This window comes from Dysidea avara, chromosome 2 (genome assembly GCF_963678975.1).
Source record: "Dysidea avara chromosome 2, odDysAvar1.4, whole genome shotgun sequence".
NCBI classification, from domain to species: domain Eukaryota; kingdom Metazoa; phylum Porifera; class Demospongiae; order Dictyoceratida; family Dysideidae; genus Dysidea; species Dysidea avara.
Window position 1 is genome coordinate 21,409,560 of NC_089273.1, and position 20,603 is coordinate 21,430,162.

The following is a 20,603-nucleotide window of genomic DNA, read 5'->3' on the forward strand; positions in this document are numbered from 1 at the left end:
GTATCTATCATGTGTCGCAGGTTATTAAGCCCTTTATTGCATGCTCCCAAAACGCCCAACACAAAATTTATGGGGAAATTTGCTACACCGGGTCAGTTTAGACCATTCTTATGTGCCAAATTTCTGTGAAACGGACTTCTTTGACATTATTGTACTTGCAGTGAGTTGCTCTACACGTATTAAGCTAGGAAAGTTACTAACAGACTTGAGGTAGGTGGTACACGATAATAAATTTAATTCTTAACGGTTCTTCAATCGAAATGCATTGGGCATGCCTGTTCCAGCTGGCATTTTTGCCATCAACAAAAGTGTAGCAAATGTCTGCAAACTTCTTGATATGCTTGTACCACAATACAATTAACTATCACACACACACATTAGATTTAACTCACCAGTGGGATCGGGTGCACGGCTACTGCCGTCTGCACCAGTTCCTGTGGGCGATGGGGATCTGGACATTCCTATAAACAATATAATCACATTATAATATGTACGTAGTACTGTAGTAATCTCTAGATAGTCATGATGGTTCACAAAAGACTGACGAGTTGATGTGGGGTACCCTAAGGCCACTCCAAATAAATTCTCTGTTTCCCGTCCTGGAGTCAAGCATATTTGCATGTGGGCGGGCGGTCCATTTCCATTATTTTATTATAAGTTTGGCAGCTTTTAAAGCCATTATTTACCTGGCACAACCATGAAAGCTACATAAGAGCATGCTTAAGCTTGTTCCTTCCTTTTCTAGTTGCAAAAATAGTACGAACATGAAGTTTGTGTCAACTCGATAGCACTGCTGACACATGAGCTGACACTGTTTCAAGATGGCTTTTCTGAGCCTGTCAGTATGCAAGAATAACCGGAAAATAATGGAAGAATATGGAATAATGGGCTGACAGTAACCAGATGCGGGCGGTGGACGGGAAACAGAGAATTTATTTGGAGTCGCCTAAAGTATTCTTAATGTTTAAGGATTGTTGTTGATAACCAACACGTTCCAATTGTCACAACAAACAACAGTGACCTTTCACGTTTTCGTAAACAACATGCATACATCAGCTAATTTTTCACTGATAGCTACAGTGCAGTCCGCTTAAGCTAATACAACATTCTTCTGAGCTTATAGTAGCCGAATGACACTGGCTGTGAGCTGCTATAAATGACACTGAAGACACCTTGAATCATGAGGCAGACGGCATTGACTACTATTTTATCTAGCCGTGAACTGAACATGCATGCACCTTCTAGCATGGTTCTACGCCGACCTTAACGATTCTGACATGAAGTGCGGCTAGTCCAGCGTTTGAGCCATGTCATATCGACAGTAGACTGACTACAAGACATAGAAGCCGGGTTTTGTTAAGCCATTCTGACCTTAAGGACTGCACATGCCGCGTACATACAACAGTAAAGATAGATACTCACCCACTGGCCACAGACTAGTCTAATACTTGGAAACGTCGCACTCAGTCGGATGAATTCACTCAACGTCAAACCTGGTGCGGTCCTTTCCAATACGCGTACGGTTGCTACCAATTACACTCAAAGTGGAATCAGCGACCTTACCGTGTTCTGGTGGCGGGTCGAGTCAAGGTGGCCAATTTATAGGGCTCAGATCAGCACGTGAGGTGCAAGATTACGCAATAAGGCTGCGCATGCGCAATGATATACGATGATCACGAAAACAGGGTTTAATGTAGCACCATGTAGTTGATTGTTATGTCATAGTGAGCATGCATGCTTTAATATGTGAATTAATGGTCAGGGTTCAATGCCTGATTCACTCATGACTTTTATTCTCATGCACGTTCGCTTTTGGTACTATAGCTAGAGTGGTGAGGGCAGTGGCTTCCATACAGTGACACTTACACACGAGTGAGACCGGCATGCATACTAGAATGTGCTTAAAAATATAATTATATTGTTGACGGTATTCATTTACCCTTTCACCATAATTATAATAGCTAGCTATCTACATGCTTTCAACACTTAGCTAGGTACTCGTGGACACAGAGTTATGCTAGATTTACTCTATGCTATTAAATAAATTGTGTAGCTATGTAGATTCATTAGTTGCCAATTTATCTCATCTCTTCTTTACAGACTAAATTAATTAACTGTGTTTGTACTGTTTCTATGAGTTCTAGCTACACAAATAAAAAATCATGCAGACTATAGCTAGCAGTGCTATTTAGGATTGGCAAAACAAAAATCTTGCCAATTAATTTTATATATATTCGCTCAAAAATGGACACTATTGTACTTATTCACAAAAACAAGTCATACCATACTGATCTTCGCACTCCAGAAAACTAGGAAAATACAAATAAAGTTCAATTCATCTCAATGAATCCATCTAGCTAGGTAATTACCTCAGTTTATCAAACATCAAGTGGAAGAGATTAACCAGTCAATTCCAAACATCACCTGGCAGCATGGTTTATCCGATGACAATCCAGCGGACCTCCTCACTAAAGGACTCACTTTTGAGCAGTTTCATACCTCTTCATTGTGGTGGCATTGACAAAACTGGTTACTTGATGAAAGGAAGTGGCAAGAAAAAAGACCTACACATAAAGCATTGTTATCAAGTCTAGTCAGTAAATAGTTACAACATACAAATTGGCTAAATACCTGTGGGTAGTGATAGACGAACATTTAACTTGGAAGAAACATGCCAACAATAATAGCAAAACTGTCAAAGGTGAAGCAAAAGCCTTTCTACAATGAAATTTTTTTCCACGTAGTGTTACATTAGTGCCACCTCTTATAACTTGTACATTTGCTGCAAAATGCTTGAACTAAATAATATATAGTTGCAATGCTGGCACTCTTAGCAGTTGAGACCAATCTTAGCAGTTGCAATGCTAACACTTGCAACTGTGAGAGCCTTTCTTATAAACTGACACCACAAAACCATTTTCCAGTCTGTTGGAAGCTTCCCCTGACAAAGAGATGCACTAAATATTGAAGTTAATTTATGGTTGTGCCAGGTAAATAGTAGTTTGAAAGCTACCAATAAAGGAAATGCTGGAACAACTGCATGCATATCTGAGTCCACCTAACTACACCAACTGTTACGTGTATACTGAACTAGCCTATGTAATTACAAGAACCATCCTACAGATGGAGATGTTCCTCATGCAGGTATAGCTGGGAACAACCTCAGTACACAGGTTTCACTGTATAACAGAAACAGCCTGAACACAAAACCATTGCAAAAATGTCAAATTAATTTACACTAGAGATGCAGCGATATGACCCATATCATATCATTTTAAAACAATATCACTGTATCGATACAAAGTCAAACTGTATCAATATAATCTATCGCATATTGTGGCTTAACATGTTTGACAATCAAATTATTGTACATTGTGGTTAAACTGCGTAATATGTAGTGCTTCTAAAAGAAAAATTACCTCACTTGTTTCTCTTTAAAAAAAACAAAAAAACAATAACATAGACCATTAGACTCCGCTTTGTATCGCGCAATATACTGCTGTATCGTGATACACCAGAGGCAATACATCGATACATCTACACACTGTATTGTTGCATCTCTAATCTACACACAGATCTACAGCATTCAATTATAATATTTCACCTGTCTAGGCTAAAAGTAAAAAAAAAATTGTTTAAAAGCTTTTTCTCATTCCATATCTCCAATTTTGACTACCACCCTAACTTTATACCAGAAAATGTGTATAGCTATAGACAGAAATGAAATAACAGATGTTGTTGTTTTCACACAATGTAAGTAAAAATATTCACAAGCAATAGCACAATGAAAGTCATCCGTACGGAGGCTTGTTCTTGAAAATCTTTTTCACAAGTTTGGAGAGAAGATGAACGCATCTACAGTACACATACTCTTGACATACTAGTTAAAACTAAAAAACACTTACATACCTCTATTAGAACAGTTGTCAGCTGGTACCTGATCACTTTCATGTACAGTCTTCTAAAAGGTAAACAAACATGCTAACACCAGCATTACAGAATTCACATAAACAATGGCTTGAATGAACATGCTAACTCTGTAAACTGTCTATGCACAGTACAAGCATACCTGTCGTGTACCATAACACCCAAAAAGGGATACAACATTGGAATTTCCTGCCGTCTGTCTTATAATCCCTGGCAGACTACTACTAGAATATTCCTTGTATTGATCATGGCTCTCATAATCACTGACAGTTTTAGGGTTTCTAACCATAGTCCTGTCATTAGTCTGCAAGGAATAACTTGTATTGTTTATGTCAACATCTACAGCTTTCAATGGAGTCTTGGCTCTTGATGCACTTCTAGATACCATGTTTCCTCTAATAACATTTTGATGATGATCAAATGACCAGCATCATTATGCCATCTGTTTTGGCTGCCTGTTGGTTTAGTATGGCCCGTTCTGTTGTCTGCATCACCAAGTACTGGGGACATTCCTGTTGTACTTGTAAATGTATACTGAAGAAGTGGTGATTGTTGATGGTGATTAGGTGAAGAGTACACTTCAGCTTTGCTAAGAGAATCACGGACTAAATCATCAACATCTATACCAGTAGTAACAGCTGCTTCTGGTTCTGCATTACTACATTCTGTGAAACAGTTATCAGCAGTTTTATAGAAATGAGCAACACTGGAAGTTCTAATGGAAAAGGCAAATACAATAAAAATGCATTCTAACAAAATGAACTCACTGACTTTCAAAACTTTGGCTGGTACCCATGGGATGGTAGCAGTTAATTGAGAGAGTGACATCATCAGTATTGTTGTAAGGAACACATAGCTAGCATTACTTGAGCACTGTTACAAAAAGACATGCATAGCATGAACACAATTACTGGAGAGATTACACAGACCATTGTGGTACCTGAAGGAGTTGACACTAGAGAAGCTTAGTAGAAATGCTTCATGCTAGAGTAAGACAAATTCTATGTTATTGTTCTCAAAAGAATAATCTGAATGAAGTTATCTAAAAATATACCACTTTAGCGTGGGCGTTCAAAGGCGCCACTCGGTGTTTAACTCGCATATTGCTAGGGAAATATCATAGGAAAGTGGTTTGCCAATGACTTTGATGCCCAGCCAGTTCAAAGAAACGATACGCTTTGACTTGTTATATTGAGCGACATAGAGCTTTGCATTGTGGGATTCGTTTTTGTAGTAGTTGCTAAGCTTAGTACTAGTGTTGTTCTGGTATACTTTTACTAATACTTACTTAGGGAAAAGTATAGCCTTTTTTCTGTTAGTATTGTTTACTAATACTATACCACATGTTGGATGATTTACTAAAGAGATACTCAATACTTTAGTAAAGGGATGGTTAGATACTAAATACTTACTCTTTACTTATAATTGCTTCATCAAGACTTAGTAAGTATTTAGTGATTTGCTGACTCATTGACAAGTTTTCATTTATCAGTAATCAGCATGTTTTTAAACTTATGAAAAAGTCTTTTCAAAGCCATTAGGCCCTTTATATCCTCTGGTATTACTTAACCCAATAGTCACTTTGCCCATGTTATTTGATCTATCAGTATTTAAGGACTAAGGAGAGCACAAAAATTGCTTAGTTCACTTTGCTAACTGGAACTGTTGGAGTTGGAGTTTATTGTAGGTGGAAGCTGTTAGTGAAATGGCAAAGCAGAGGTTACCTAGTAGCCTAGTTCAGCGTTGAAACCGGGTCACTACTGCTGACCCGGATGACCCACTGACCCGGATGTGACCCGGATTGACCTGGATTAAATTAAGCCGAGGCGTGCGATAAGAGCTATGTTTCGGGTATTCTCGAGCGAGCGAGACTACGTTTTGAGCGTTCGATTCGTGTTGAGTAAACGAGTAGTTATGTGATAACTAAGCCGCTAAGTTTAGAATTTAACATCAGTCAGTGGGTTTGATTCCACGTAGCTACTGTGAGTTTACAGACAGCAATTGGGTGTGGCTTCATACATACTTAGTATTGCAATTTCCCAATATATTAAAATGGGTGTGGCTCACAAAAGTACTTAATATCCTGCTGCAAGACTAGACCTAGACTATATACAACTCATACATTAATCGATTAGTGGGCGTGGCTCCACGTAAGCTTGCAGACAGAAACGGACACAGTTTCATGCTACAGACTGCACTTACTAATAAATGGGCGTGGCTGAGCGTATGTTTGTAATGCGATAAGTGGGCGTGGCTCATGGAAGAGCTACGCGACTAGTGTTTATAGGTTCCACGTCGTCAAACGATCAATTTTGTTTCTCACGTGATCCAATCCGGGTCAAACCCGGATAATTTGTAAACCGGGTCAGACCCGGATGACCCGGAGAAAATGTGACCCGGTTGACCCGACCCGGTTTCAACGCTGGCCTAGTTATGACAAAGCTCTGGATATAAGTTTGTGTCAAGTTTTGGTGGATAAGGAGGAAGGGAAAGAACCTTGCAATCACAGGATTAAAGGAAAGTACCCTACAAATCTAAAGTCACATCTAAAATCACATCACAAAAATGAGTTCTCAAAACTTGCTGAGCAAGAGGACAAAGAAAAGAAGAAAATGGAATAAAAGAAACTGGATTCTATTGCTTCTTCTTCTTTTAGTATATCAAAGCAGCTGAAATTATCAGAATTTAAGAGTGATATGGTGTATGACAAATCACCAAGAAAGTATAAAGCTATTACAAAAAATTAGCTGTTTTCATTGGCACATCAAATGTTGTAACATCTTTAGTTGATAATTTGGAATTTAGAGAACTGCTTTTAGAAATGGACAAACAGTATTAGCCACCTGGAAGAAAAGGGTTAAGTAAAGAAATAGAAGGAATTGCTCAAGAGTTAAAAGCAAAGATCAATATTATGTAGTTTTACAAAGTGCCAGTAAGATAAATCTTTGTGCTGATAATTGGACCAAAAAAGGCATGACTGCATCATTTCTAGGTATCACAGCACATTGTTTCTCACAAGCTGACCACAAAAGGCATGGTGTTACTCTAGGTGTGGAACCTTTCCCATCTCCCCATACAGCTATTAGAATAGCCCAGACTTTCAATAATGTGTTACAACAATGGAATATTCCCAAGACTAAGGTGTTTAAAATACTAACTGATAATGGAAGCAATATGGTTGCTTTTGTTAAGCCACATTACACAGATCAAGTTGATAATGATCACTCTGATGATAATGAAAGTGACATCTTGAACACATTACCCAGCCAAGAAAGCATGGAAAGTCACCATTCTTCTGACTCAGATGACGACTTGGAATCAAGAACCATTACTCCTATAGAAGAGAGTGTGACAGACTTTGAAGTGGGTGAAGAAATTCACCAGACAACCCTAACGGCTGAGAATTTCAAAAGACTAGGATGCTTCATGCATACTTTACAACTAGTGGTCAATCCCTGTGTAATATCATCCAATACAGCTATAAAGAAAGCTAGACAGTTAGTGAGTCAGTGCAACAAATCCTATAAAATGACAGAAAAGCTTGTCAACAAGGCTGGGAAAATTAATAAATGATGTACCGACTAGATGGAATTCGACATTTCTAATGATAAGTTGAATGATAGATGTTAAACCACACTTATTAGAAGTTTTAGAAGAACTGGAGTCAGTGGCGGATCCAGGAGGGGGGGGGGGGGCAGGGGGCACGTGCCCCCCTCCCTTAAAAAAATGTATATAAGATCGAGATACTCTAATAGAGCAGTCAATCACCAATCACTCTAATAAAGCAGTCACAGTGTTCATGGGGAAGTGTAGCTTACTTAGGAAGCTATAAATAGGATTTTATTTTACATAACATACATGATATAATATATTTGGTAAAGGATAACTAGCTATTATTGTTGTGACCTTTTTTTTTTTTTTTTTTTTTTTGCTCTTCAACTTTTTTTTCAGCAAGGTGCCCCCTCTCTTTCCAGACTCTGGATCCGCCCCTGAGAGTGGGAAGGTTTAAGTTCAAGTGAATGGAAAAGGCCACAGGTAATTGAAAAGATTTTGGAGCCATTTCATCATCATACAAACATTACTAGTGCAGAGGACACAACTACAATAGCAATGGTGATACCACGCAGTTCTTAAAGAATTGAAATTGCATCTAAGAGAGATGAAGAAACCAGGGTCAACAGTAACAGTAATGGCAGACAAAATGCTAACTGATATGAAGAAAAGGTTTAAGTTTGTAATGGATGCAGAATCTGACATGTTTGACTCTGTATACATTATATCTACATACTTTAACCCAGCTTATAAGAATGTTCTTTCAAAACAACAGGAAGAGCTAGCTCAAGTATTTATAAAGCAACTAATTTCCCACCAAGACCAGTGTGAAGTACCCGCAGAGACACAGATTGAAGGAAATCCCACAACCAACCCAATCCCTAGCCATTCTGACTCAGGGGAACCTCAAGCAAAACGGTTCAAGCATCTTAGTAGACTACATGTAAGCAAGCTACTCGAAGAAGAAGAATCCAGAGAAAATAGCGCTACACCGGACAAACATGACTTGGAGTTAAATGATTATTCACTTGCTAGTACAACCATTGAAGAGCATAAAATGGATTCATTAGATTATTGGGTAGGGAAACTGAAGCACTATCCAGTACTAGCTCCAATAGCCTGTGATATTTTAGCAGTACCAGCCTCAACTGCCCCTGTAGAGCGGATTTTTTCAACTGGTGGGGATGCTACCGGGGGAAAGAGAAACAGATTAACACAGAAAAATTTAGAAAGAGAAATATTTATTTGAAGAAACAAGAAATATCTGTAGATTTACTAGATCAGACCAGAACAATAATTATAGTTACTAACTGGGTACTATGTACTAACTACTTACCATAACTTTTGGCAACATACACTTTGCCAGAGCAAATTGTGGTAGTAAATACTTTAAAATACTTACTCATAAAAATTTACATACCAAAAGTAATACTAGTACTTTACTATCTTTAATAGTCAAGGTGAAATACTAATACCAATACTATACTAACAAATTTCTTAATACTGGAACAACACTACTTAGTACATAGGCTAAGATAGACTAGTTGGTTGTTACTAAAGGAGAATGAAGGCATAAAATAATTGTTTGGACGATTGTGGATGCGTATTTCTACCCACCGCGTATCAGCCTTTGAACAGACAACGGAACAGCAAAGCTACTACTGCTACATTGAAATAGGTTAGTAACTTACAGTCCTAAGACCTTAACTTAATATAATAACTTACTTACTGTCCCAATAGCGAAGTTAGTTGGCTCAACTTAGTACAAAAATGATAACAATATAAACTCAATCCCACAATCGCAAGTTTTCTAACATAGCGTGTTGAAGCATAGTAATGTATTAATGACGTTTTAACATATGGACAATGTTTTGATGGCTATTAGCCCATGCTTTTAAAACCACGATCAATTTTCAGATGCTACTGTATAAAACAAACAGGATGAGTTCTCATTAGTTCTTTCACCTATTAGGTGAGTGTGCCCCAAGTGGTATATATCACTTATACCACGGCTGCTTGGGATTTTGCTGATATGTGACTGGGCCTGCGATAGGGCATGTGGGCACATGATTTTTGCCTACTTTTTCAAACTTTCATCACTCATAACGTTTTGTACCATACTGCTATGGCAATGCAATTTTCAGCTCTTAGTGAAAATTTAATTGTCTTTAGGATGCAAGTTACAGAATGCAAATATTCTGTTCCAATACGGAGATATGACCTATAAAGTGATGAGGTGTAGTTTGTGCCCACATGCCTTGTTTTCGCAGGCCCGGTCACATATGCCGCAGGCCCGAGGGCTGCGGGTGTATATGTCAGCAAAATCCCAAGCAGCCGTGGTATAACTATTAAATAGACTCAAATCTCTTGCAGACATACACATATGTCAAACCAAGAAATCAAGGGTACAGGCATGTACCAAATCAGAAATTCCAAGGTAAGAATTAAGGTTGCGCTGAAGTAATTATGTGAAGCCTTACAAGGCTAATGGATCAGCTGTTTGTGGTCCTGTGTAAAAAACAAACAAACAAAACAAAAAAAACCACAGAAACTATAGAACAAAGTGAAGCGATACGAAGATTTGACCTGTCAGTCTACGCTATAGTATGTTCACGTTGAGCTGAATCCTGAAAAACAGCTAAAAATTAAAAGTGGATTTTTTCTCAATAGAGTTAACATTTCAGCCAACCAGATGATTATTGGTAACAGTAAAGGAGTCAACAACAGACATGTACAGTTTGGCTCCATTACAAGTTCAGGAAAGGGCCGTAATGGATGCTGTACTTATATGGCTTCACCATAGGAAATGTATTGTGAAAATTTTGATTGGCTGTAAAACATTTGAACAAAATGATTTTGAAATATTTTTAGCGGATCAAGCAGTACTACAATTGAGCCAAATTTCAAGATCGTGTGTAATTGCATCCAGGAGTTATTAAATGTTTTTGAGGATTCAGCTCAACGTGAACATACTATAGGTTGTGTCTTAGGAGAGCTACTTTTTAAATTACCTTGTAATTTCAGAGTTTCAGAGATACAAAATTAAACGAGTGTTTCCACGAAAATTGGTATGGTTCACTGCAACACTACAGACTATCTTACAAACCCTTTAGAAGTAGACTGCATGATTCTCAAGTGAAGTTCTCCATCACCCTGAAATAGCTCATTAACTGTGTGGATTAATTTTAATTGTGATGAATGGGCACTGTATGGCTTCACATTATTACTTTAGTGCTACCTTAAAGACCTTAAATAAAAACCTTACTGGATTGTCGTATGTTAAAAGCTTTTGGACAAGTCCAAGTGATGTTGAATGCCATTACTGTAACAGTAAGCATAGAGAATTTAGTTAACCATACATACATTTGAGACATTTATGCAGGAAAAGTCCCCTGGCCTATAATTGAGACAGACATATATTCAAGTGTGGCTTTCATACGAGGAAAAAAATAAATGCTAATACAGTTTGTATACATTTGGGATCCACCTAGGCATACTCTCACCTTACTAATATCAGTACACAACCAAGAACGATTACCCCAACCGGTAGAACCCCAAACCTGCAAGTATTAAAAAAAATATAATATATGTTCTTGACAAGTTAAAATATTAACCATATCAGTCTGGTGAGCCTGTTCTCCAATACTTCTGATTATGTCTGCAACATCAACCATAGAGCCCACACGTACAACTTTGGCTTGAAACTCATCAGTCATTATGTCAAAGTGAGCAAGGGATGCATGTAGATGTGATATGTTGATAGTAACATCACCAGCATATGGATAACTGAAGTGATATAAAACAATATTAATAAGCATGCAGGAAACATAGCAAATTTTCTACAACAGTAAAAAATGGTGCAATCTTTAAATATATAAAAAGACTATTTATTGCCAACACCTTTCAAAACCTTGAGCAAGAAACAGTGTGCTACAACACAGGCAGAATGTCAGACTTCTGATACTGTACAATGGGCTATCGAAACAAAATCCAATGCACTACAATAATATGTAAACAGTTGTACACAACATTAAAAAGTACTTTTGATATAAAGCAATGAACAACAGATGTCTATTTCACTGTCATTTTATACATATAGGCATCAAGACACATGGTAGTGTGTCGTGTGACCAAGAAAGCCAGTGCACCATACCGTGAGTATATTGACAGGAAGAAAGAAAACAGCCTTTTCACGCGTGCATAGCTCCATGGCCCCTTCTCCAAAGCACACCATCTGGTCCAGCTATTAGGTAGTTATGTTCATGGCTGATAGTTGCTCCTGTAAAATATTCACCCCCACCTCCAGTAGCCACTTGCCTGAGAACTGCACCCAAGTTGGTCTCGTAGTGACCCTTCTGGCCAAGTGTCACAGATGATTTAGAGGTGCCTCTCATTGCACCACCTCACTAGAAGTGTGATGAACATCACCACCTCCTAGAGTGCTAACCATGACACATGAATTCACTTGAATACCACAGGCTCAAACATCCATTATAGTGTTCATGTAGGACATACATACATATTCTACACATGGTGACAATCTCCAACAACTGAATAGCTACTGTGCATGCATGACATGAAGGCGCCAGTTTGTCTCGGTGTCGCCAGTGTCAGGTCGTAAAGAATACACACTGTGCTACACATAAGGCCACTCCAAGTCATACCTTAGTTTCTGGTCACTCCCAAGCCTACAAATGGATGCGGGCGGGCGGATGATCAGGACTTCAGGACTGTAGACTCTACTGTGACAATATACTGTATGGTATTATTATTTGCTCAATTTAGCAAATTCATGTTGATTTTGTTTTTAGTCTAACTTAACCAACAACATAAGTAGTTGTGCTTCGGCAAAAAATGCACTAGGAAAGTTCAGTGTTGATAGATCATGGCTAGCTACATACACTGATGTATAGCATTTAAGTATATTTATTTATTTAGAATATACTATAGGAAATGTTTTGCTCATGTAGCTACTTATGCTTTCCAAGTGAAATAAATGTCTCATTAGCTATGTCAGGAAAGTATTACTATGACTTATAGCTAAGTTGTTCAAATGATCATGATCCAAAATGAAATTTAACTTCTATTTTCACATCAGAAATTCTTCATTCAAATGTGAAGTCTTAGCCCACTAGCTATGTGTTTACAGCCTTCTATTCAGTAACCTTGAGAAAAGTAACTGTCAAAGGTTTGAGTCATTGAGTGCTCCAGACTAGTGTTTTTAGTGATCATCTGGGAATGTTTAAACTATAAGGGTTTCTACTTGCCAATCTAATTTTAGTTATGGAAAAGTTTAAATTTAAGCTCACCGAATGTTGCCGGCTTTCCATACCCCTGTAGTGTTCAGTGATAAGGAATTTGAAGTTACTAGACTAATCATTAGAGGACTACATTTGAATTATAAGGTTAAAGCTATGGCCCATCTGCATGGACTAGTAGTTAATGCTACTGAAATTACTTTGGTTACAGAAGCATTAGTAACAGTTATAATCTGAACAGCTATATAATCAAGGACAAAACTAGCTATATAGTTAGAAACATTTTATTAGTGTGGCATATATACCTAATATTAGAGTTAAGAGTAGTGTGACTGCTCTATTGGAATCCCTGACTGCTCTATTAGAGTATCTCGATCTTTTGCAGTAAAAAATAAGTGTCTTGCTGGGTCACATGCACTTAAGCACCTGTAATATTAATAATAGTCCTCATAAACTAGGGTTCCAGGTTTACTATGCGGGCGGGTGACCAGAAACTAAGGTTTGACTTGGTGTGGCCTAAAGCAGGATACTCACCCACAGCCCAACTCAGTATTTTCGCGGAATGAACTTCGCAGAAGTTAATTTCTCGGCTCTGACTCGTCTCACTCGCAGTACTTATCCACTTAGCAAGACCTTCTTTCGCACGAACTAGCTGCCAGAGAACACGGTTATCACCTTCTTCGCTAATCGAACAAGGTCGACCCAGGGCCGCCCACAGGGGGGGACAACTGGGGCATTTTGCCCCGGGCCCCAGCCTGAAAGGTCCCCCAGGAGGCCCCATGAAGGGCCCCCTGAATACCTGTTTAAAAGATCGATATACTCTAATAGAGCAGTCAGATCTAAATACTCTAATAGAGCAGTCACAATATTCTTCAGGGAGCAGTGTAGCAAGCTTATAGATAAGGAGATATGGTTGGTGATGGGTAGTTATTGTCATTTCCAGCAGGTTGTGACCTTTTTTTTTTTTTTTTTTTTTTTCTTTTTTTTTTTTTTTTTTTGATCTTCACCTTACAACTTGGGTCAAGGGCCCCACTTTAACTCTTTGCCCTGGGCCCCTTAATTTCTCTGGGCGGCCCTGATAACTAGCTATTATTGTCGTGACCTTTTTTTTTTTTTTTTTTTTTTGTCTTCAACTGGTTTTCAGCAAGTTTTTTTGGTCTTCAACTGTTTTTCAGAAAGGTGCCCCCCCTCTTTCCAAACTCTGGATCCGCCCCTGTGGTGACTGCCATTCATCTGCAGCGTCTGTAGTAACTCCATTTTGAAACAAATCAAGCTTTCTTAATCTGACTAGGTTATTAAGATATTCCTATAGTTTGTAAATTGTTATTACCAAGTAGCAAATATTCTAGAAGATCATTACTAGAAATTGCAGCAGATAATTCTTTAGCTGAATCATCACTGATTCCGTTACTACACAGACTTAGTATTCTCAACTTTTAATGCTCGACAGATTTGTATGACTCCAGTGTCCAGTAGTCCATTCCCATCCAGCCACAGTTGTTCTAGTTTTGGGTTACTATATATCACAGCTGCTACATTATCAGCTGACTGATAACCAATACTGTTAAAACTCAAGTCAAGCACTTTTAGGGTTAAAATGTGCTCCAGTGAGTTTAAAATGAACATAGCCCCAACAGTATTTAATTGATTACCCTTAAGCCATAATTGTTGAAGTACAGTATTAGAGTATAACTTATCTGCTAATTCAGAAGCAGCAATTTCATTAATATTACTTTGACCCAAATCAAGGACTTTTAGCATTGAGATGACGTAGAGTGAATAGATAAAAGAAGTTGTGTCTATGTTCTGTTTCATTCTTTCATGAAAATTGTTCATTTTATTTGTTACTTGTTGGTTGAATAAATCGTAAAGTGAATCAGCATCATTATACAAAGGTTTCATTAACTCATAATTAATTTGAGCCTTGTAAATAAAGTTTGATTTTCGTACCTCCAAGTTCAACAATTCAATAAATCTATAATCCTCAGGTGGTTTGAAACCTGATGTAGCATAATATATAACCTGAACTTATCATTTCCAGATTAAGTACAGAATTATTTAAGATTTTTTCTTCAGTGCCCATATTTAGTACACCTAAAGAAAGTGCTTCCAGAGTGTTTATAATTCCAGTTACTGATGCCAGATCAGCCATTGTAGAATGGTTAACACTACTACATTGTAAATCCAATGCCTTCAAAAGTTTAGTGTTCTCCTTACAAGCCATTGCTATTTGAATTAAACTAGTTGATAATGCATTACCAGCCAAGTATAGTTTTTCAAGCAGAAAGTTATTTTTAATGGCTAGTACCAAATCACCTACAACTTCTTCAGTCATGTTCATGTTACTGAGGTATAAAACAACAAGTGATGTAACACTTTGAAGTGCTCTAAGAATTGTAACTGTTTTGTTTTGAAGATTGTTATCACCAAGATACAACTTTTGCATTCCATTATTACTTAGTATCACTGATGCTATATGTTCAGCAGCTTCTTCAGTAATTTTGTTACTTTTAATATTGAAGTATGTCAGTGTTGATACTTGCTGCAATGACTGACAAATGGTCATCAGTCCACTTGATTTTAACTGATTGTATTTTAATTGCAAACACTGCAGTAGATGGTTACTCTCAATAACAACTGCTAAACCCTTAGCCATTTTATTTGCAATATAACAACCACTCAAATATAGTGATTTAAGTGTGTTAATTTTACTTAAAGTGTTTATACCGAATTCTCCATACAGTTGCACATGATTATCAGATAAACTTACATCAACACTGATTTCAGACTTCTTCCTGTGATATGTGTTTATACTATTGAGATTTAAGATTTTCAGTGTCTTAGAACCACAGTTTTTGTAAACTATTATTAATTATGATCAATGACAGCTGCTAGATCATCAGCTAGATCATCAGCTATTATACCTGATGTGTTGTTGTTGTTGGAATCTAACACTTTAAGAGATGATACTTCTTTTAAAGCTCTTACTATCTTTAGTGCTCCTGCTCCTAGTTTGTTCTTACCAAGATATAAAAGTTTGATTCCAGTTTTGTTTTTTACTAATGTTCCAATAGCACCTGCCGCTTCTTCAGTGACAATATTATTTCTTAAGTCAAATATTGTTAATAATGAATTCTTACTTAGGGACTCAGACATTGTTGCAATGCTACTTGTTGTCAGTCTGTTGTTACTTAACCTCAGATCTTCTAAGGAGGAATTACTTTTAATAGCTGATGCAAGAGAAGCAGCAACATCATCAGTCATATCATTTCCAGACAAATTCAATTCTGTAAGTGTAGTAATCTTACTCAAAGAATCTAGAATTGTACTTATATTTAATCTCAAATCATTGTTTGCTAACCACAGTATTTGTAAACTGTTACGATCAATGACTGCTGATAGATCATCGGCTATTATACCTGATGTTTTGCTGCTGTTGAGGTCTAACACTTTAAGAGATGATACTTCTTTTAAAGCTCTTACTATCTTAAGTGCTCCTGCTTTTAGTTTATTATAACCAAGATATAACTCTTCTATTCCGGTATTACTTTTTATTAGCGATGTTACTGAATCTGATGCCTCTTCAGTAAATGCAGTATTTTTTATATTCAATATTTTCAGTGTTGAAATGTTACTTAATGAGTCTGCAATAGTTACAATACCACTTGTTGATAGTCTGTTGTAACTTAGCCCCAAACCTTCTAGGGATGAATTACTTGTAACAGCTAATGCAACAAAAGCAGCTGTATCCTCTGACATATCATTACCAGATAAGTCCAATGCTGTAAGTGTCCTGATCTTACTCAAAGAATATAGAATAGTATTTGCACATGATCTCAAATCATTGTACGCTAACCACAGTTTTCGTAAACTATTATGACCAATGACTGCTGCTAGATCATCAGCTATTATACTGTTCATTGGAATAATTATACTTATCAATATGCCATTGTTCTGAAAGGAATGATCAGTGATAGAGACTTTTGTCATTGATAAAAACATACAAGAAGCTTTCTATGATAAGATAGTATCAGAATTGAAATACAAAGCATCAATTTCGTTGATGATCGTAAGCACATTTGAAAGTTGGTTGGATAAAACTAAGCTCTCAGCTTCACCAAACAAATTTGTATCAGTCTCAAATTCAATTTCACTACTTTTAAAGCAGAGGATTTGAGTGATGCATGGCGAATCATTATTTGTACAATAATTTACAAATTTAAAGAAAGCTTGCGGTGGGTCAAGACCATAAATAATGGGAACCAGCTTATTTTTCAGAATGTTACATGATGCTCCCCCATATATGTAATAATTAAATATCTGAAATGATTTACTGTTATAATCTTCAATGCTCTTGTTTTAAGTTTGTTATTACCAAGGTATAGTTTCTGTAGTGCAAAATTGGTTCGTATTGCAAGTGAAATAGCATTAGTGGTTCCTTGGTGTTGTGATGATTGTGTGATGTAATACAGTTAGTAAGGTCTAGAACTATTAAGTTAGTAATACTCCGAAGAGCTGCAACTGATTTTATTTCTGTTGATTGAAGAAAATTGAAGTAAACATTCAGGTGCAAAACTTTCAAGTTTGCAGTACGTCGAACAACAGATGACAATGATCAGATGGTAATTCTTCCATTTCTTTGAAGGTGCACACTAAAATAGTCATTACTATAGGTATATAGCAGATACTGTTGATAACTCTGTGTTTATCAAGGTAAGAAAACAATTTTTCCATTTTAATTGGGTGGCCCTTCAATTCTTGCTCAATGTATTCTTTCTTGCTATCATCAGTAAACCCCATCACTTCTACCCTGATGTCTCCAATATATTGAAGTCTATCAGTAGCAGTGGGTCGAGGTGTGATTATCAATTTACACTTGAGAAAAACTTTATGCTTTAAAATATGGGATATGAACAGACCACGTGGAGCATCACAATACTCATCATACCCATCCAATATAATTGTTATATCATCATTACTTCTGTTGATGAGAATATCTGCACATTTTTCTGCAATTTTATTGGCAGACTTGTCGAAATTATAGGAATAATGAATAAAACTTTGCATGTCACAGATTTTCTTTATTTCAGGATCTCTTAAGTATACAAAGAATACCAGTTTAGCATCATTGAGCAATTGAGATTTTGCCCATCGGTAAGCTATTTCTTTAATAAGTGTTGTTTTTCCCATTCCTGGAGCACCATCAATTATTATTACTTCTGGAATTATAATAGTGCCATCATTTTTTTTGAATGGTTTGAATATATCTGAAATATTGTGTGTACTAATAGAACCTTCAGTGTGTTCCATATCAAATTGACAATGACTTGCAAGACCTTCTCTCATTAGGCCTGCTATATCAATAATCTCTTTTTCGTTACGTTGTTCCATATGGTGTATTAGTAATGTATTCACAAAATGTTTAGGATTCAGATGGTGCCATATTCCTTCTTGCGTAAAATATCTAGTTTGTTTGTAGTTAGTTTTGACATGATCAGATAATAGTGCAATGGTTCTGACTATAAGTAAAAGAGTTCAATACATGAATATCTGCCACATACTGTATATCAACATCACACAGTGGGATCATGATGGTTTTCACCTTCACAGGAGAAATATTAACCAGAAACCAGTCTCACAATAATGTGACCTAAAACATTTCCATCAATTTTTTTAAGTAAGTAGAATTCTCTACTAACAGACTTACATACTGATGCCTTCAGACAACACCTGTAACTCAGTAATAGCTAAGGTTATGGGTTTGACCTTTCACAATATTTCTGCCCAGCAGGTGCTTTTTGGTATGCCACATACATACAATGCAGCAGCATGCATTATGAATTTACCTTTGTCCTCATAATTTTTTTGTTCCATTTCCTTTTGCTGGTAGTCCAAGGTGTTGATTTATGGTAGCATATTCCTGGCTTTATGTGTTGGCCATCATGTAAGAATGCAAGAAATAGTTGTAACATGGGCATGAGGGTTTTGCCTGATAGCTTGTAAACCAGTAAACCACTGGATATATTATATATACATACCTAAAATTTTTGATAATGGGTCAGCAGCTAGTACGTTCTGGTTAAATTCAGTTATGATAAACAGACATATCGTAGAAATATCATGGAGAATTTTGGTTACGTGAGTTTTATGTTTTAATCAGTGCTATTGAATTGTTTATGGAAAAAGTACGGAGTTCACTAAAGGCCTAGATAAGTAAGCTTGTTTGTAGAGTGGTTACTCCGTGCAGAGTGGTAGCTTCATAATGGGGGCATGTCCATATCCAAAAACGTGCAGAAATGATAGGTGAATAAGCTATATATAGCATTAGTTCTCACCTTAACCTAACATTTTTCAACTTGTAGGATGGTGAGGATAACAAAACACTGGTAAGTGACCCAAAATATCATTGCTGACTGCCAGTTATTGGGTAAGGAAGGATGTAAATCACTGTTTAGCCCATGTTAACTGTTTGTGGTGCATTAATCACATCTTGAACAGAGGCTAGGCTTGACATACACTTTATACCACTTGTTGGAACTTGATTGTTAGTTGTCGTAGTTATTTAGTACCTTAGTAAGTTTTTCCTTTGTTGTATTAGGTATTAGGTTATTTTGTGTGCGTATATGCATTTTCTTGATCACGTGATAAAAATGGTGGAACTGTAACCTCAACCTCATGGGACACTTGTGAATGTGAACTGCTTATCCTAGATACCAAATCATGACATCTAGCACCCAATGTGGGGTACGAAGATTGGTCGGACGATTGCGATGAGGAGCAGCCCACAACGAAGCTGATTATGAAGAAACTAGATAAACTGGACCTGAATTTCCACTAAACTCTAAAGTAGAAAATTCTGTTTGTCACTTTCCATAAAGGCTGCCTTTGCCACTATACGACTTACTTAACCACCTGCTGAAATGTTGTGGTACCATGGCAGAACTAGACTCAACAGTACCTTAGAAGGCAAGCCCTAATGTTTGATTACTACTGTTGTTCTTGTTTATTTTTCTACTTAGAGTGATCCACCTGTGAATTAATTTTCTGTGACTATTGTCGTGTCTAGGGAATACTCTCCTGCATTAGAGAGATCACGTGCCATACGGGGAGGCCACTGTGGGGTCATCAAAAAGCTCGTCCGCAAAGCAGAGGAAATCACCAGTACCACAGAGCCATTAGATTCAACTAAAAGAGTTTGACTTAATGTTATTAAGCAACAACTAGATGTTAAGTTAAATTTATTAAATGGTATGGACAAGGACATCCTCAGCCGTTGTGAAAAAGACAGTATCGCTGCTGAGCTTGAAGAATCAGAAACAATTACTGCTAAAATAATTACCTGTAAACAGAATTAGAAGAAATTCTTCCAGTCCTTATGCCAGCTACTAGTGCTTCTCCATCCCCCATGGTACGTGCCTCATTGACACCTCCTGCTACAGTGGAAAAGCCTCGACTCCCTAGATTATAGCTCCCAAAGTTTAGAAGAGATGTTAAGAATTGACCGGCATTTTTGGATTCCTTCAAATCTTCCATCCATGACAATGCAGAAATCCCAAAGGTGGATAAGTTTAACTACCTTAATTCATTGTTGCTCTCAAGAGTATACAGGGCCTCACGCTGGCCAAAGGCCATTATGACACAGCAGTCTGAATGCTGAAAGAGAGATTTGGGGACCCCAACAAATCATCTGTTCCCACACAGAGGGGTTGCTGAAAATCCCCAATTGTTCAGTTGATCGCTGTTGTTCACTCCATTCTGTATATGACAAGATCATGGTTTAACATTAGAGAATTAGAACCACTAGGAATCAATTCTGAGCAATATGGATGTTTGTTGGTCCCAGTTATCATGACTAACTTTCCCAGT

The 20,603-nt window shown here is 37.2% G+C and overlaps 4 protein-coding genes across 16 annotated transcripts; all 4 read right to left on the minus strand.

Moving 5' to 3' along the window:
- Nucleotides 1-3,699: 3,699 nt before the first annotated feature.
- On the minus strand, nt 3,700-12,034 carry LOC136246830 (uncharacterized). Of its 13 annotated transcripts, none has more exons than XM_066038406.1 (9): nt 11,780-12,034; nt 11,633-11,722; nt 11,094-11,265; nt 10,983-11,039; nt 4,868-4,911; nt 4,699-4,800; nt 4,070-4,642; nt 3,910-3,961; nt 3,700-3,855 (listed from the first exon to the last, which is right to left on the minus strand). In XM_066038406.1, exons 7-9 carry the CDS (start codon nt 4,313-4,315, stop codon nt 3,827-3,829), a joined length of 327 nt encoding a protein of 108 aa, XP_065894478.1. In that variant the 5' UTR covers nt 4,316-4,642; nt 4,699-4,800; nt 4,868-4,911; nt 10,983-11,039; nt 11,094-11,265; nt 11,633-11,722; nt 11,780-12,034; the 3' UTR covers nt 3,700-3,826. The 13 variants fall into 13 exon arrangements, with proteins under 13 accessions (XP_065894478.1, XP_065894477.1, XP_065894476.1 ...); XM_066038405.1 differs by having other exon boundaries at nt 11,380-11,722; XM_066038404.1 differs by having other exon boundaries at nt 11,633-12,034.
- A 2,113-nt stretch (nt 12,035-14,147) lies between these two features.
- Nucleotides 14,148-15,393, minus strand: LOC136247920 (NLR family CARD domain-containing protein 3-like). Its single transcript, XM_066039739.1, has 2 exons — nt 14,832-15,393; nt 14,148-14,737 (listed from the first exon to the last, which is right to left on the minus strand). Exons 1-2 carry the CDS (start codon nt 15,391-15,393, stop codon nt 14,148-14,150), a joined length of 1,152 nt encoding a protein of 383 aa, XP_065895811.1.
- A 212-nt stretch (nt 15,394-15,605) lies between these two features.
- Nucleotides 15,606-16,727, minus strand: LOC136247921 (NLR family CARD domain-containing protein 3-like). The gene has a single exon (XM_066039740.1). The coding sequence runs from the start codon at nt 16,725-16,727 to the stop codon at nt 15,606-15,608; it is 1,122 nt and encodes a 373-aa protein (XP_065895812.1).
- Nucleotides 16,728-17,315: 588 nt separating this feature from the next.
- Nucleotides 17,316-18,128, minus strand: LOC136247922 (NACHT, LRR and PYD domains-containing protein 10-like). Its single transcript, XM_066039741.1, has one exon. It carries the CDS (start codon nt 18,126-18,128, stop codon nt 17,316-17,318), a length of 813 nt encoding a protein of 270 aa, XP_065895813.1.
- Nucleotides 18,129-20,603: the final 2,475 nt, after the last annotated feature.

Excerpts from the sequence above, each read along its gene's own strand:
- LOC136246830 (XM_066038400.1), bottom strand. The coding sequence starts at position 11,297 with ATGCTTATTAATATTGTTTTATATCACTTCAGTTATCCATATGCTGGT. Across the intron at positions 4,801-10,982 it reads TGTGTACTGATATTAGTAAG|TGCTCAAGTAATGCTAGCTA; the intron begins GTGAGAGTATGC and ends TTTTTGTAACAG. Across the intron at positions 4,643-4,698 it reads TACCAGCCAAAGTTTTGAAA|AACTTCCAGTGTTGCTCATT; the intron begins GTCAGTGAGTTC and ends CTTTTCCATTAG.
- LOC136247920 (XM_066039739.1), bottom strand. The coding sequence starts at position 15,393 with ATGGCTAAGGGTTTAGCAGTTGTTATTGAGAGTAACCATCTACTGCAG. Across the intron at positions 14,738-14,831 it reads TCTGGAAGCACTTTCTTTAG|GTTTCAAACCACCTGAGGAT; the intron begins GTGTACTAAATA and ends ATGCTACATCAG.
- LOC136247922 (XM_066039741.1), bottom strand. The coding sequence starts at position 18,128 with ATGGAACAACGTAACGAAAAAGAGATTATTGATATAGCAGGCCTAATG.
- LOC136247921 (XM_066039740.1), bottom strand. The coding sequence starts at position 16,727 with ATGACAAAAGTCTCTATCACTGATCATTCCTTTCAGAACAATGGCATA.